Source organism: Harpia harpyja, chromosome 2 (genome assembly GCF_026419915.1).
Source record: "Harpia harpyja isolate bHarHar1 chromosome 2, bHarHar1 primary haplotype, whole genome shotgun sequence".
Lineage (NCBI taxonomy): Eukaryota > Metazoa > Chordata > Aves > Accipitriformes > Accipitridae > Harpia > Harpia harpyja.
In genome coordinates this window covers 80,985,609-81,000,164 of record NC_068941.1, presented here as the reverse complement: position 1 = coordinate 81,000,164, position 14,556 = coordinate 80,985,609, and the positions used below count along the sequence as shown (strand labels likewise).

Sequence of the window (14,556 nt, the reverse complement as noted above, 5' to 3'; positions counted from 1 at the left end):
TTTAATCTATGCTTCATCACACCTTCTAATTTTACATGTTTTGAATAACAGTTACACTATTTTTTATCAGATTTGGCCTCCAGTATTATTTGAACAGACAATGAAATATGATAATCTTTTTATTGTAGCTACATAGAAGTAAGGGTTTCATAGACAGTCCTCTGATAGCTTTGCCTCACCTCCAAGCTCTCTGGACAGATGGACATAAGCAAGTGCTGCTCAGAAGGGCATGTAGCTTTATTAATGCTACACTGTACACTCAGCAGGACTCGCTGTATTAGCCTAAGCATTGTGCCTTCAACTGGAGAGGGCTGCTGGCCAGCTGGATGGAAACCCAGGTAAACCAAACACAAGTCTCTGGAGAAGGTTGTGCAGGCACGCCCAGTGTTACGAATGTGCAGGCTTTGCTGCAGATTTTATAAGGATATTTTAAAATTCTACAGTTGAGTGCCTACTACAGCAAGGCAGCCATCACTTGAGCACAACTATTATTCAAGCAACAGGGTATGTATTAGAATTCTAGCTCTGTACATATCCTTGTAGAGACAATACTTAAATTCAGTTACTGATTATAAGGAGTGTCAAACACGACATAAATACTTAAGTCATTTTGAAAATGAAACATTAAAATGAATAATATTTGGAGAGGAAAAAAAAAAAACCACATGGTCCTTTCAAAAGGAAAATCACTTCATAAAAAGCATGCCATCACCATGTCTAGAAAGCACTTTTTACTTGCCTATAAATTGTACACTTCCAATATAACTTAGTAAAAACCCTGTCAGCATCATCCAATTAAAAAAATAATTCTTCAAAGGAGTAGCTTGGTAGGAGAGATCTCAGTCTTGGACTGCTAGCTCAGTTTTTTTTTTTTTTCTTTAGGTGGCTAAATTCTGTACACGACTGAGCCCCAAGCAATTTAAACAGACTATGTTAATGCATCAGATTAACATTTGAGCACTTCATGCTGATTTTTACATTTCCAACCTATATGGCAAATTTGCAATGTTCTTCTGTGAAAAAACACTTTTTTTTGCCCTCCAGAGAATTTAGTTTGAATCTTCCTTACAAAGAATGAGTTGGGTTTCAAAACAAATAATAACAATGCATGGTTCTTTTAATGTTGTATATTTCTTAAACTAAAGCTATCTGGAAAAATAAAACCTAGAATCTGTAAGCAGCATAATCACAGAAACCCTTTTGGAGTAACAAAGTATCAGAAAACAGAAAGGAAAATGTTTTAAGACAATACATCTGAAGCACTGAATTCTAGGTATTCTCTCTACACATAGTTTGTATCTATACCTATATTTAACTACACAGAGCACTATAGTGTATAAGAACATTGATACTGTTATTAGTATTATTATGATACTGTTCACTGGCAATTTCCAAGATAGATAGAATACATCATTTAAACTTCTCTTTTATAGTAAAACTCATGCCTCAGGAGTCTACTCTAGTAGACTACTAGAATATTCATTCATTTTGAGATTATCAGAGTTGTGTCCACTAAAGCCAAACAGACATAAAGAGATAGGTAGGTAAGTAGGAAGGTAGGCAGGCAGTATTTTACCTTGAACAACAAAATTGACAGCCTGCCTCTCCGCTTGAGTGCGTAGTTTGTAATCCCGTGCATTGATATTAGCCAGTGGTCTTTTACGTCCCATTATGGAAACCACATAACCTTGTAGGATTTAAATATAAATTAGTATTCTTAGAGTGATTAAAATTAAATGTCAAAAATTCTTTCTGAAGATAATATAGATTTTTGCAATTATGTGCTGCCTGAGTCAATTTAATATTTTGCCCTCTGAAAACAGTCACAGCTTCTCTTATTTAAACCTTAAATGCTTATTGTACTTTTGGACTAAGAATTATTTCATTCAGAGAACTGGTACATGTTACACAAGGAAAACTTCTGTTCATTAAAGCTGTACTTTTATTAGGAATGTCTACTGATATACCAGCAAACTCTCTCTGTGGGAGATGAAACTATAAATACCTAGCAGAATTAGCTATCTATTAGCAGCCATAATTAGAGCTTTCCATGCAATGAATAGTTTACTTGGGAATAGCAAAGAAAAATCAATTTGTAGAGTAATTAAATCATTAATGAATATCTCTCAAAATTATCAAATAGTTTGGGGGGAAAAAACCCCAAAGTTATAAGTTTTTTTCCATTTTCTTTATGTGGTATTTTTGTGTCCCTTTCACAGCCAAACTTCCTTAACTCTAGTGTGGTGGGGGGTTTCGGTTTAAAAGAAACACATGAAAACACAGTTAATACTTTATGTTACGCCTAATGATGTATATTGCCAAAACAACTGTTCTGGAGGGCAAGTGAGAGGAGTTGAAAGAGGAAGAGATGTGAGGATCCTCTTGTCAAAATAACACACACAAAACCTTATCTCAGCTTATCTTCAAAACTAAACTTATTTTAAGAAAAATGAAAAAGCATCCATGTTAAAAATATAACTTTATAAAATCTTTCATTATACTTCTGATCATCTTGACTGTCCATGAATTGTCATTAGATACCATGGAAGTTCAGACTGCCAGAGTTTCATCTCCTCTTTGGCAACCATGTGGTAAGGAGACCTCTTCAAACACAAAGTTATGACCTTACTATGGACAACACATACCCAGACTTATGTGCAGAGGATGAAGATGGTTCTGCTGAATTAATACAGCTTTCTGTGAATTAGTGTATTTCCAGGAGTGCTGATACTAAAAGCACCAGTTTTGGAATAAGGAGCTGAACTATCTGGAGGTTAGGATATTCGTTGGCAAATCAGTCTTCTCAATTTAACTAAGACTTTCCATGAAGAACAGTATCTAAAGATGGAATTCTTGAAACATTGGATTCTCAGGGAAAAACAGATTTACTGTAATATCCTTATTCCTGTGTGGTGTGTCTCCACAACAGAATCACCCTTGCAGTACTCATAGCTGATTAGCATCCCCAAACAAATACCATCTTTCATATAATAGTGGCAGAGTATGCTTCTGTGGTCAAAGATTAATCTGCAAATACATATTTGAATGAGGTCTTAATGTAGTCTTTTTAATATGTTGATAATTTCATGAAAAACGAACAATATAATAATACATATACTAATACACTAACAAATATATCTTCATCACAAATTAGTGTTATTTATATGGTTATCATGTCTACACAGAGTATCAGACATTCATAACACCTAAATATTAGTCAGGTGGGTGCTGTTCACCTTTGAACTGCAGATAAGTAAGGACAAGTTACCTTATAATGAGCTCACTAGGTTGGAATGTTTTAGTTGGAAAGTTGGAATCTGAGGTGGATTAACAAGAAAAATATTAAATTATGTTGACCTGCTGCAGATTTTTTGAGCTTGTACAACCAAATCAGATTGTTCTTCTACCATTAATGGTTAAAAAAAATGGTTGATAAATGGGAGTGAGAGGAGGAGTAAGTACTAATTAGACAAGCGTGTTTCGACGACAATCAAGGACATTAGTTATGACACGCTTGTCTACTAAACTCATAAATCAGATTCTTTACCGCAGAAGTCTGGTTATTGAAATTCATTCACCTTTAAGAAAAGAATGCTATGTTATTTTAAATAGATCAAAAATATATAATAAATGTGTAATATTTTGCTAGATATGTTATGTTGGGCTTAATTATACCTAAAAATAGATTTTCAGTAACTTCACTTTTCTTTAGTAATATTAATGAACAAAGGAATGCAACTGTGTGACACGATGACAGTTCATGCTTCAAGTAGATCTTTAAGCCTTACAAAGTACAAAAAAGGAATACTACCCATTTTCATGACTGGAAGTCAGTTACATGTTTCTGTCATGACACTCACCCATACAGTGATGGGTAATATTATATTGCAAATTTACTATTTATTTCTACAAAATGTCTTAGTACTGTACACCCTATTAAGAAACAAAATAAATCAATTTTGACAGTTCTGCTAATTGGCTTTTAAAAGGCAATATTTCAAGCAGCTATATTTTCTCTCCTCAAATTACTGCACTCCTAGAATTCACTAAATATAAATGAATATGTAGGCTAGCAACAAATTTGATGCAAGAACAGTTTGCAGCTGCTGGCTCCAGGAAGCACTCTGCACACATCTGTCATCACAGATACCACCTGAACTTCAGGAACATAAAGTCTGACTGATGCAAAGAAAAAAATACATTAAAAAAAATTGGCTCTGTAAATTGGTCCTTTGACTAAATGGCTGAGCTTCCACAGTCCAGCAGCCATGTAGCATATTTATTAAGTAAAAGATTCCTTGGGCTTTTTTGTGTTGGAGTACATTATATGTCAAAATGATGTAGTGTAACTTGACATTAAGTAGGGTTCACTCTGAGAACAGATGTCTTATTCTGTTAGCATCTTTCTGAGAAAAGGCAGACAGGTTTAACCAGCTCCTCTTAGGTTTAAAAAAGAAAAAAAACCTGATTCATCAAGAAATTACATTCCATCTTTTTTCTTGTCCTGTAACTATCTGAATTTGGGTCAAGCTGAATCTTTGTCTTCACCGCTGTCACACAGTGCTGATCAGTATACAAAAATATGCTTACAGACTTTGGATTACCTTTATTTCGGCATTGTTCAATCGTTTTCTTTGTAAATTCATGTACTTTCTTGTATTTTTGCATAAAACTCTCTATAAATTGGCTGGCTTGAAGAGGAGTAATTCCCAGGCAGCCAGCAAGACGTTCTTTACCTGGTGGTAAAGAAATTATCGTTATTATGCAATAAAGCAGAACAGAAATCCAATACATACAATAGCACTGTTACATTCACAATTAGTGGAGGATGGATCTGATATACTACAATCATATTTCAGCAAAGCAAATGTTTAACTTTGAGCTTGAATGTTTTACTGAAGTTACTGGACTAAGAATAAATTTAATAAGAAGTATCTAAGAAGGATGTAATCAAGAAATTCCTAGTTATAATTTATACCTGTAATGTGGTTGAAATCTCTTTTGTTCACAGAATAACTTTGTTACTTTAAGTACCGTTTTACTAGCTCAGTCTTGAAATCTGCAAACTTTGAGGAGCAGATAAAGAATTTGAAATCAATTTCAAACACACACAAATGTGAATGAAGATCTAAAAAAGGATGGCGATGTGGCTGGTTGAGTTTCTTTAGATTTGGTGTAGAAGTCACAGAAAAACTTAACTGATGAAGCAATCAGACAAAGCCTTATTTTAGAAAGGCCATTAGGAGTCTGAGTCCCACGGATTTCGAACAGTCTTCGGCTCCTCAATGCCTGTAAAAATCTGGGTCCAAGTTGTGAGATAAAAGGGTTGGAAAAAGAAAAAACAGAAAAAGTGTTTCAACAGAGAGAGGAAGGAATAATAGCTTTTGGATAGGAAATAGGTGCACAATATATATAACGTTGGATCTAAGAGCATTTATAGAGAAGGTGAAAAAAAGCTGAAGACAGTTTTCCAGAGTGTGAAAATATAAATTAAGAGCTACAGTTTAAACACATTTATAAACCAAACAGTTCCAGTAAAAATAAAACATGCATCAACATTAGTCATACGAGGTTTGAAAGACACATATATTTATGTCAGCTGCAGAGCAACACAAACCCAGCACTGTGTCTGCAAATAACATAAGCTGAGAGGCGATGTCTCAAGGCACCAAAGGCATAGAATGGTTATTGTCATAGTAATACTGTCAAGAAAAATTATCTAGCATTTTTGAAAGAGAGAAGATTTCAGCCACCTAAATGCCATCACTGTCAGTCTGATGTGCATTTCAGAACAATTCTGTAGCATTTTGTTCTCCGTCATGCCAGGATCTGCACTGAGCTGCAGGAACACCAGTCTGGACAAGGTGCTAGAAGAAGAAATTCACAAGACATCCAGGATGACTCTTGCTCAGCTACTATAGGTCTGTACTTTTATTTGACATCTAATTAATTTGCGTTTTCTTCCTGAGTCAGCAAATGACAAATCTATCTGCTAAAGCACATATTGTTAACAGCTAGGAGACTGCTGTGGCTTCCTTAGAGAACTGTAACGTCTATGTTTGTCCATGTTATCCATTTAAAGAACTACTGATATACAGAACAAAGTATTGCATAAAATAGTAGGAAAAATAAGCCACAACATCAGAAAGGAAGTCTGAAAGGTTCCAGGGAAATGCAGTTCCTGGGAAGCAAAAAGAGAGGAACATAGAGCCTCGTAATCGTGTCAGATCATGTGCCACAATGCTGGAGCACAGGCCATGCAAAGCAGCGCTCGGGAGCAGACTGAAGCTTCCCTTGAGCACTCTCCTTGAGTTATCTGTGCCAGGGGAATTGTTAGCAGCAGCCTACGAGTTTTAGTGTTTCCATTCTGTAATATCATCTTTCAAAACTGAAAATATCATTAGTTTCTCTGCTTTTCATTTAAATACCTTGACATCCCTCTGTGTCAATTCAGGGCTTGAATATACTGCCATTGAATGGAATTACTCCTTATTTTACAGATGTTTAAGTTGTCTGTACTTTAGTTTTACAAGATGACTGAGGCAGAAGCAGGTGAATTGAATTGCTCCAAACCAAGCAAAAGACAATAATACTGTCATCCCTCTCAATATTTGGTGTATTTATTGAAGTACCAACTCCTAGACATAATGAGACTCTTCTTTCTTTATTATACTATTTTCTGTCCTCCAGGATTATAGAAAAGACCTTGAAAATATGAACCAAGCGTAACCTAAAGCTAAGAAAACAAAAAGAAAAAAAAGATTACTATTTACTACACGAAAGATTTTCATTAACTCCTGTAAGCATAATATAGGCAAGCTCCTCAGGGAATGCCTCTGTATTTTTCAGTCCCAAAAGAAGTGAAATAAATATTATTCACACTCTTCAGTTGTATCAAAATGTCTCCTTAATGACAAGTTAGCCATCTTTTGAAGGGAGACAAACTGTGGGTGGAATTCAGTCCAGCAATTTCAGGTATCTAACAATTATTTTTTGTTGGCCCAGTTTCCATCTAAATAGTTTAATGATATCACTCCATGTTATGTCTTCATCAGGATCTGATCACACTACCAATGAACTGAAGCATCTTATTACCTTTCAGGTGCTTCAGCTGCCCTCATTTGAGAGAGAGGGAGACAAAGCACAAACAAGTAAATGGAGATACTTAAATCAAGCACTGCTGCACTGAAATGTGTAGTGCCTGGTACAAAGCAAGTGAGGGAATGCCAATACTCTGCCTAATCTAATCATCTAAGTTCTCTATAGCATGCACAGACATAGGCTCTACTGAAGGAGACTCTAGCCTCAGTAACTGAGGCATTTCCTTTTCCCCACTGACTACGTACAGAACTACAGACCATTCAGCTGGTGGTGATTCAGTCTGATTAAGTCAGGTATCTGCCTGTTCCACCCAGAGTGAAGGGAACAGATAGGAAATGTGTAGCACCTGCATGGACCAAGGGGCAGGGGTGCTAATGATTGCATTTTGTAAAATAATCTAGTGATGAAAACATTCAGGCTGCAAACAGGAGATTTGATTCCAGTCTCACCATGGGAAGGTCTGAATTTACATTGCAGGGAGCTAGTCCCGGGCTTTTTTAATATAGAATTTAAACACAGATGTTTAAAATGCAATACAGCTGAATGTAAAAATTCACATGTGTGTATATATATTCTTACATATATATATGTATATAATCTACACCCCTATGCATAAAATAGATATTCTGAAGAGCTAAAATTGAAGTGTTTTTCTCCCCTTCCCAGCTGAATGCCCTAAACAATAAATTGAATGCCCTTGGCCAACTCCACCTTTGGTTCAAGGACTATCAATGACTCACTGCAAAAGATGGTTTAGAAAGCATTCTCACCCAGGAACCCAAGATGTAGTTTTAAGTTCTTCCAAGTTAAATAAAGCCTGCAACCTATGGCTGTCATTTCCTAAATGAGTTTTCAAAATACTCTTCTTCTGTAAAGCTTTTGGATTTCTCCAGAAGACCTACATAAAGTTTAGTTAGCTGTTCACTAAAACAAATTCATAAGAGCTTGTAGGCTGATGATTGCTATGCATCTGTCTTCCCAGAAAAGGTACTTCTAAGCATGTATGAAGCATAAGGAGAGGTGGGCATTATTTAAGAAATGGTAGGCAGTTTCAGAAAGTACGCAGAATGTCTTGACTTATCTAGGACCTGGGCAGGACTTAGGCAGAATGGGTAATAGTGTGGATTTTTCCAGGTTTTCTGCAGTTGTGAAGAAATGGCAGCAAACATTAAGATCTAAAGTAAGGAAACACTTTTATGCTGTGAGTGTGACTGAGCACTGGCACAGGTTGCCCAGGGAGGTTGTGGAGTCTCCATCCTTGGAGATATTCAAACGCCATCTGGACACGGTCCTGGGCAATCGGCTCTAGATGTCCCTGCTTGAGCAGGGGGGCTGGATCTGGTGACCTCCAGAGGTCCCTTCCAACCTCAGCCATTCTGTGGTTCTATGAATGTGTTTTGAGACAATATTGAAGTTCTTTTAATTTCATTGCATTTATTCTCATCTCTGTCTATATACTGACAGAATGCAAAATCCACTCAAAAGTAAACTCATTTTAGATAAAGACAAATGCTTCAGTTACATCAGCAGCAAATAAATACAAAATCAGAGTAATCTTTGTACACGTCAATGTGGCTGTATTAATTTGGTAATTTTGATACTGGGTAGATCATTTAAAAATCCTTGATAAAAATAAAAATTTAATACTCTGACAAACTTTTATTCACCTTTAGAAATTCAGTCTACTTGTATAAATTATGTATAAAGTATGAATCTACTGTAGCTGGGTTTTTTTCTAAAAATGCCTACCTGCTCCATAAACCACTGAGTAAACTACACGCTTTGCTTGCTCTCTATCAGCATGTTTCACTTGTTCACTTGGAATCCCCTTCCTAAACAAACAAACAAATCATACAATTTCAGTTAAAACTAATTTAAGTTGTTGTCCCCACAGAAAGTGTATTAAAGTCAATAACCATTAACCATTCTTAAGGAATGCACAACTTTTTTATAGTGGTGATAGTCCATAGTAAAAGAAACCCTTAATTTTAATCTTCATCTTCTACTTTCCTTTTATTTTTAATCAAATTCTTGGCTAGGAAAAGTCCTACTACTATATTAGTAGTTCTTTAGGTTGAAGAGGATTCAATATTGACCCATGAAAAAAATTAAATCTTTCCAGCAACAGCATTTCTTCAAGACATGATAAATAAAGAGACTCAAAGCCTAAGTCTGATCTAAAGCTTATTTAAACAAAGGCTATATCAGAGGTTCACTAATAGGAATATCCAACCTTTTATCAAGAATAATGACTGATAACAGCATGCACTGAATCTCTCCATATGTCTTACAGAGCTCCACAATAGAGATGCTTCATAAAACAGAAGCACTGGCTGTTTCTTAACTAGAGAGTGTAGCTAGTTTACTCCCAGCAGTATGGTCCTTCCTGGTTCCCATTCACTCACCAACAGTCCTACAAAAAGGCTAATGGATTTAGCAATTTGCAAATAAAAAGCTAGGACTCTGCAACTGACAAGTATGTGCCACCTATACTTTTCCTTATCCAAATGTAGCTTCAGCAAGAATGCTGACATTATTGACAATTGAAAACACCAAAGAATATTGATCATTTGGTTTAAATGGAAGTGCATTAGGGAAAATCTTGATCACCTACTCACACTCTGAAAACAAATACCTACACAAATTGTATTTGGAACACAGAGATGAATTCCTATCAGAGATACTTGATGACATATGCACAATTTGTGAATAAGTCTCCTCATGAGTCTGTTCATAATGATTTGGTTGCATTTTTAAAAGCAAAGTTTGCTATGCTTTGTTATGAAGGTTTTTTGCCATGAAAGATGCTTTGTCATGAAAGTTTTGGCTGACGAGCTTTAAGAAAATGGCATATTTCTGTGTATCTTCTTGAAGAAGAGTCTTTCACCATTATTATGATATTCAAACACCTAGAAAATCAGCAGAGCCACAAATTTTTGCTTGCTTGGCTGATACACTGATTTTAGCCAAGCCTATGCACAGTGCTGGTATAATTAGGGTCTCTGAATGATAAACAGGTAGACCTTGAGTGCAATCAGATTTAAGTAAGTCCTTATGGCAGTACAGATTTTTTGAAGAGGAAAAATAAAATTGAATATGATTTCAAACCTTAATTGGGCAAATAGTCTTTGGTTTTGTAGAAGCTCACATTATTCCTTTGAACGCTACTAATTGCTCAAAGATAAAACAGACTTTTCACTGGTCATTTTAAGGCTGAGAAACACGAAGAACTGGATAATCTATTACATAGTGTTTTCCATCTGTAATGAAGACTATTTCCACTTAAGTCAATCGTTCCAGTAGTTGGAGACACTTATAGTTTGCTGCCTTAGTTATGCCAGGTCAAAAGTTCATGACTCTTTTGAATGAAGTAGGTTGAGATTCCCAAATGTACCTGAATAAGAGGACAAAGTGGCAATTGGAGCTAATAAGTGCAGAATTAGGAAACTAGACATCATTAAGGATTTCCTGAAGCAACCTCTGGCAGAAAGTCCGCAGGAATTTCCTGAAGAACCTGGCATAAAGCTATATATACACTTGAGAAAGCATCTATCCAGAACCAGGAGGGAAAATAGAATCTGATAAGAGAGTAGATCTTACCTGAGGACTTTTCTGAGATGAAGAACCAAGACTGAAGAATGCTGAAACTAGGGAAACAATACAAAATGTAATACTGCTTTCCTGCATAATTTGAACTAGAGGCCTGAAGAAAGCAAGAAATAGGAGTACAGCAATAGAGTTGACTTGCAGATTTACTTAAGTCTGGGGCTTGAGGCAACTGAGAGCCAAGGGGTCCCAGCAGGGGGTATGTTAGCTGCTGACTTCTCTGAAAAAGAATGGCTATAATAGAAATTAACACAGTGGGTAAGAAGTCATGGGGATCTGTAGAGGAACATACATACTTATCAGATCACGGTACCAGGGAAGACACAAGGCAAGAGTCTTGCTGGGGGTGACTGGTGGTTCTAGAGAAGCTTTAACAGTGAAAGAAGACACTGGAACTTGATTATGTGCACAGCAAGACCCACTGCTAGGATTTCAAGGATGATTTTGCATTATCCAAGCTTCAACTTGACAGGGCTGACTGAGAAAAACAGAAATAGACTTATTGCTGTAATCATGATAGGCAGTGTCAGGAGGAAGATCCTGTGTTCCCACTGTAAGCGATCACAATAAAACCTTGCCTAACACAGTTATTGGTGCAGTTGTACATGCATCATGTGATCATGGCAATCACAACAGTCACTTAGCATTTCCTGATCTTTGGTTAGCCATGAAATACATGAGAAGCAATTAAAATTTCAGAGCTTTATGTCAAATATTTCTTTTAATATAATGGTAAAACCAAAATGGTCAGTCAACACCTAGCGTGTCACAGTGGGAAATGCAAGCACTTGGCAGAGAGGCATTACATCTAGCACTCTATATCTGTAAATTTATGTACCGTATTCAAGACACTGGAATAATAAAGTATGAAATTGCCATATAAATCACAAGTGCTTGAGCAAACACAAGTCATTAATCAAAACTATTCCTTTCTTTTTCTAATAATGAAAACATTTTTTTCTGTTTGTATTGACAATGATTGGTTTCTACCTAGGATGCTTGATTCCTTGTGTAATACAGAGTGGCATTCCTGCAGTTTGAGGTGAAGACTATTCCTTTGAATAACAAAATTGGGGTGGGGTGGAGGTGCAATTTCTCAGAAACACAGCAGCCATGTTAGAAATCCCCAGTGGGCCACCTTCTTCAGCCTGTTTCCTCTACAAACAACTTTATATTTGTGATAATAAATTTGTTTTAATGGCTACTGTGAGAACCTATTTAAAGGTAAAACTTTTATTTTGGCTTTGGACTTATCACGGAATACCATGATATTGAAAAAGAGACATTGTTATCTGCTTACTTGTGTAAGAAATTTTTAAGCTACTATCACTAAGCAAGCTATCTAATGCATGAAAATACTCAGCGCTGAATTGTGGTATGATGTAAAATAGATCTATAGTTGAAATGCATTGTTTTCAAATAAACTTGAATCTGAAGAAGGAAGCTGAATGGGCCTTAGCGGATAGGCCCAGACAGTGACATGGAGGCAGACTTCAGCTCACCCAGTACTGTATGTACATCTGGAAGAACAGGAAGAACGTTAATGCAGTGTAATAGAAATTGATGCAGAAAAAAAAGCTCAAAAGAAAGAATTTGCTGCAGGTTTTGTTGTGGAAATAGCACAATTTCTGAAGCCCTACAGGAAATATAAATGCAGTTATTAGTTCTAGCATGAAACATATTTTTCCATCTTATGACATACTTCTCATTTCTCTCTCTCAAATACACTATTTGTTCAAGTTCATAATCAATATTACCATCATCTTCAAATTCCTCCTGACTTGCCATCTCCAAATGTGCAATATTTCACCTCCTACATTCCTGTCCTTGCCTGCATACTTGTCTCAGTCTATTTCCACATGTCTGATTTGTTCATCCTCTACCTTTCTTCATTTAGTATTGTTTTGCAAGTACTGTGCTTTATAGTACTTTACTTGATACACATCTATTAGGTAGAATAAAGAATGGACTTCAGTGCTGGAAGATATGTTCAGGTTAACAGATCTTACAATCCTTGGAAGGAGTTAGCAGAGCTAAACAATCTGGAAAGGTCTGTGAGGACAGCAAAACAACTTACAGCTGAAAACTGTAGAAAAGTTGACAAATAGTGAGAGTAGAGATATAGAAACTCTTTAAAAAGGTGGTTCTACTAAGAACTGGGCTGTATGCCTAAAAGGGAATAGCTGCCTAATTCTTAGAGTGAAAAAAATGGAGAAAAGTTTTCCAGCGAAACAGTGAAGGATAACATCAAATTATTTTAAGAAACATACAGTGCAGATATGAAACTTGAAAAACGGGCATATGTAATTTATTACTTTTTCAGAGATAATATTTTGAATATTTTCTATAATTTCTCCAAAATTCACTATGTGTTTTCATATATTAATAGGGTCTAATGGACATCTCAAAGAGTTTCTGCTAATTAAGTCTTAAGTCTTTAAAACATATTAATACCAAGTTTCTTTATACCCAAGAAAAATATGGCAATCATATCTGTAATTTAAAAAAAGCTTAACTATAAACTAGAATAACACATTTAATACAGAGTAAAGATCTGGATGGATTTGGTTTTAGCCTGTACTGGATATTAAAAGGAAAGAAGTAACGCAAATTTCAGTATACAGAAATGAGCACACACAGCATGAAGTATATGAACGCTAAAAAAATCAGAGAGGCTACAGTGCATAAAGTTTGAGCAATGCCAAAATAAAACTTTGAGAACAGGTAGAAATGGAAGGAAATCAGTCTTAAAAGAATGCGATAAGACATTTCAGCATTTCTGGGAAATGTTCTATGGTGACGGAAGTCGTCTGTTTATGTACAGGAAAAGGCAGAACAAACTTCTCAAACACAATATCTGGCAGACATGCATTGCCTTGATCTGCACTACATTCCAGCCAAGCTAAGCTCAGTCATAATAGCCACAAAGCTCTTGGCCGCTCTCCTGCATCTGCCAATTAATCCAAGTCCTAGCTGTGAGTTGTTGATGTGGGAAATGAGATGGAGTGCCATTAAATTCATTTTATACATGGTCATTAATGTCCAATAAATGAGTGAATATATGAGTGAATACACATTCGTTCATCTGACTGCTTTTACAGCTTTTTTTCATTTCATCAGTGAACTATATAAATCTCTCATTTTTAATCATCTGTTGCTATTTAATAGCAGATGAGGGCTGTATATTTTGTAAGTTTCTGCCTGGAACTTTGTGTTGGCATATGAAACTGGTACAGACAATTTATGTAATTAGTGACAACTGCAAGCTTTAGAAAAGCTCAGTTTTACAGTGGTATTGCCACTGGATAGATCATGTAGGAGGTAAATTCTGAAAGCTTACTTTTTCAATTACACTGGCCTTATTACACCTATAGGCAAGCAGAATATATACCACAATGTATGTGAGCATCCTAAACATATGGAAAAGATTGGCTACACGTAACCTGGTCTGCTCACTGTTAATGCAATGCACAAGAATAAGCAATGTTTTTGAAAGCTGCTATTCCATGACTAATGGAAAATGCTGACTAGGCTCAGGCATACGTTGTCTCAGGCATTTTTACAGTAACACGTGGAAGCAATCTTGGAACAACTTTTGCCTGGCTAATCTCTGTTACAAAATAAAGAAAAGGAAGAGGTTGGGAAATGGTTTCTCTGAAGCCACTGTCATATCAAAATAGATCACTGCTTTTGCCTCACATGTCAATTGAGAGTCAGGCATAAGGTACACACAATTAGCCCATCTAGGTATTTTTATCATACATGGTTTTAATGTATAGTTTGATACAGAATGTCCAGTGAAAACCACATCTATAACCACATATATATGCCTTCTATAACTATAGGCAT

At 36.0% G+C, this 14,556-nt stretch overlaps 1 protein-coding gene across 1 annotated transcript in view; it reads right to left on the bottom strand.

Annotated features, from left to right (window-relative positions):
- The window catches only part of POLN (DNA polymerase nu), a 106,063-nt gene that overhangs the window by 27,082 nt on the left and 64,425 nt on the right, over positions 1-14,556 (bottom strand). The window contains exons 18-20 of the mRNA XM_052780673.1: positions 8,851-8,933; positions 4,605-4,736; positions 1,577-1,687 (exon numbers count right to left, since the gene is read on the bottom strand). Coding sequence (XP_052636633.1) covers positions 1,577-1,687; positions 4,605-4,736; positions 8,851-8,933 — 326 coding nt within the window. The remainder of the gene's footprint in view (positions 1-1,576; positions 1,688-4,604; positions 4,737-8,850; positions 8,934-14,556) is intronic.